Here is a 1,393-nt window from a genome sequence, read left to right as displayed (position 1 = left end):
ATGTCCAATGGCAGTTCCATCACACAGTTCCTCCTCCTGACATTCGCGGACACTCGGGAGCTGCAGCTCTTGACCTTCGGGCTCTTCCTGGGCATCTACCTGGCTGCCCTCCTGGGAAACGGCCTCATCATCACCGCCATCACCTGCGACCACCGCCTCCACACTCCCATGTACTTCTTCCTCCTCAACCTCTCCCTCATAGACCTGGGCTCCATCTCCACCACTCTCCCCAAAGCCATGGCAAACTCCCTCTGGAACACCAGGGCCATCTCCTATGCAGGATGTGCTGCACAGGTCTTTTTCTTTCTCATTTTTATTTCAGCTGAATATTTTCTCCTAACCATCATGGCCTATGACCGCTACATTGCCATCTGCCAACCCCTGCACTACGGGACCCTCCTGGGCAGCAGAGCTTGTGTCCGCATGGCAGCAGCTGTCTGGGGCAGTGTTTTTCCTTATGCTGTGCTGCACACGGCCAATACATTCTCACTGCCCCTCTGCCAGGGCAATGCCCTGCACCAGTTCTTCTGTGAAATCCCCCACATCCTCAAGCTCTCCTGCTCACACTCCTACCTCAGGGAAGTTGGGCTGATTGTGGTTAGTGCCTGTTTAGCATTTGTGTGTTTTGTTTTCATTCTGCTGTCCTATGTGCAGATCCTGAGGGCGGTGCTGAGCATGCCCTCAAAGCACGGACGGCACAAAGCCTTTTCCACGTGCCTCCCTCACCTGGCCGTGGTCTCCCTCTTTCTCAGCACTGGAGTGTTTGCCCACCTGAAGCCCCCCTCCATCTCCTCCCCATCTCTGGACCTGGTGGTGGCAGTGTTGTACTCGGTGGTGCCTCCAGCAGTGAACCCCTTCATCTACAGCATGAGGAACCAGGAGCTCAAGGATGCCCTGTGGAAACAGGCCCAATGGACGCTGTTTCACCGACAATAACCTACCGCCTCTTCTCCGCACATTGCCCAGAGTTTATCTTAGACCACGAGCCTGAATTTTTCTCTTGTGATAATCCTGCTTATTGATATTTTTCTGGGTTTATACTACTTTTTCTGAGGCTTGATCCTACTGGGTCTGACCCTTGCACAACACTGAGTCAGATGTAGCTGGTCAGATAACAGCTCTTAAATGAAATGGGATGTCCCAGGTAGAATAGGGAGAAAATGGAGAAATGGGAAAAAAAAAAGACATGGGCTGAGATAAATATTGTTTAAAAGAACAGTAACAGAAAAGATACTATTACTGCTACTACTACTACTACTACTAATAAACAAAATAAAGTGATGCAAAGCAAATTGTTGTCACTTCCCAATGATTAACTCCCCAGCCTGTCCGGAGACGTGATCACCGATCCCTGCCCCCCTGCTAAGTCCCATTTATATACTGAGCATGACGT

At 50.7% G+C, this 1,393-nt stretch overlaps 1 protein-coding gene across 1 annotated transcript; it reads left to right on the top strand.

The window, feature by feature from the left end:
* Positions 1–936, top strand: LOC309685481 (olfactory receptor 14I1-like; the record flags this gene model as incomplete). Its single annotated transcript, XM_082501244.1, has 1 exon — positions 1–936. The coding sequence occupies one exon, from the start codon at positions 1–3 to the stop codon at positions 934–936; it is 936 nt and encodes a 311-aa protein (XP_082357370.1).
* Positions 937–1,393: the final 457 nt, after the last annotated feature.

This window comes from Vanellus vanellus, assembly GCF_965231255.1.
Source record: "Vanellus vanellus genome assembly, contig: HAP1_SCAFFOLD_76, whole genome shotgun sequence".
Taxonomy (NCBI): Eukaryota; Metazoa; Chordata; class Aves; order Charadriiformes; family Charadriidae; genus Vanellus; species Vanellus vanellus.
Note: the sequence above shows the minus strand (reverse complement) of the source record. Positions and strands in the feature narration are given on the sequence as shown.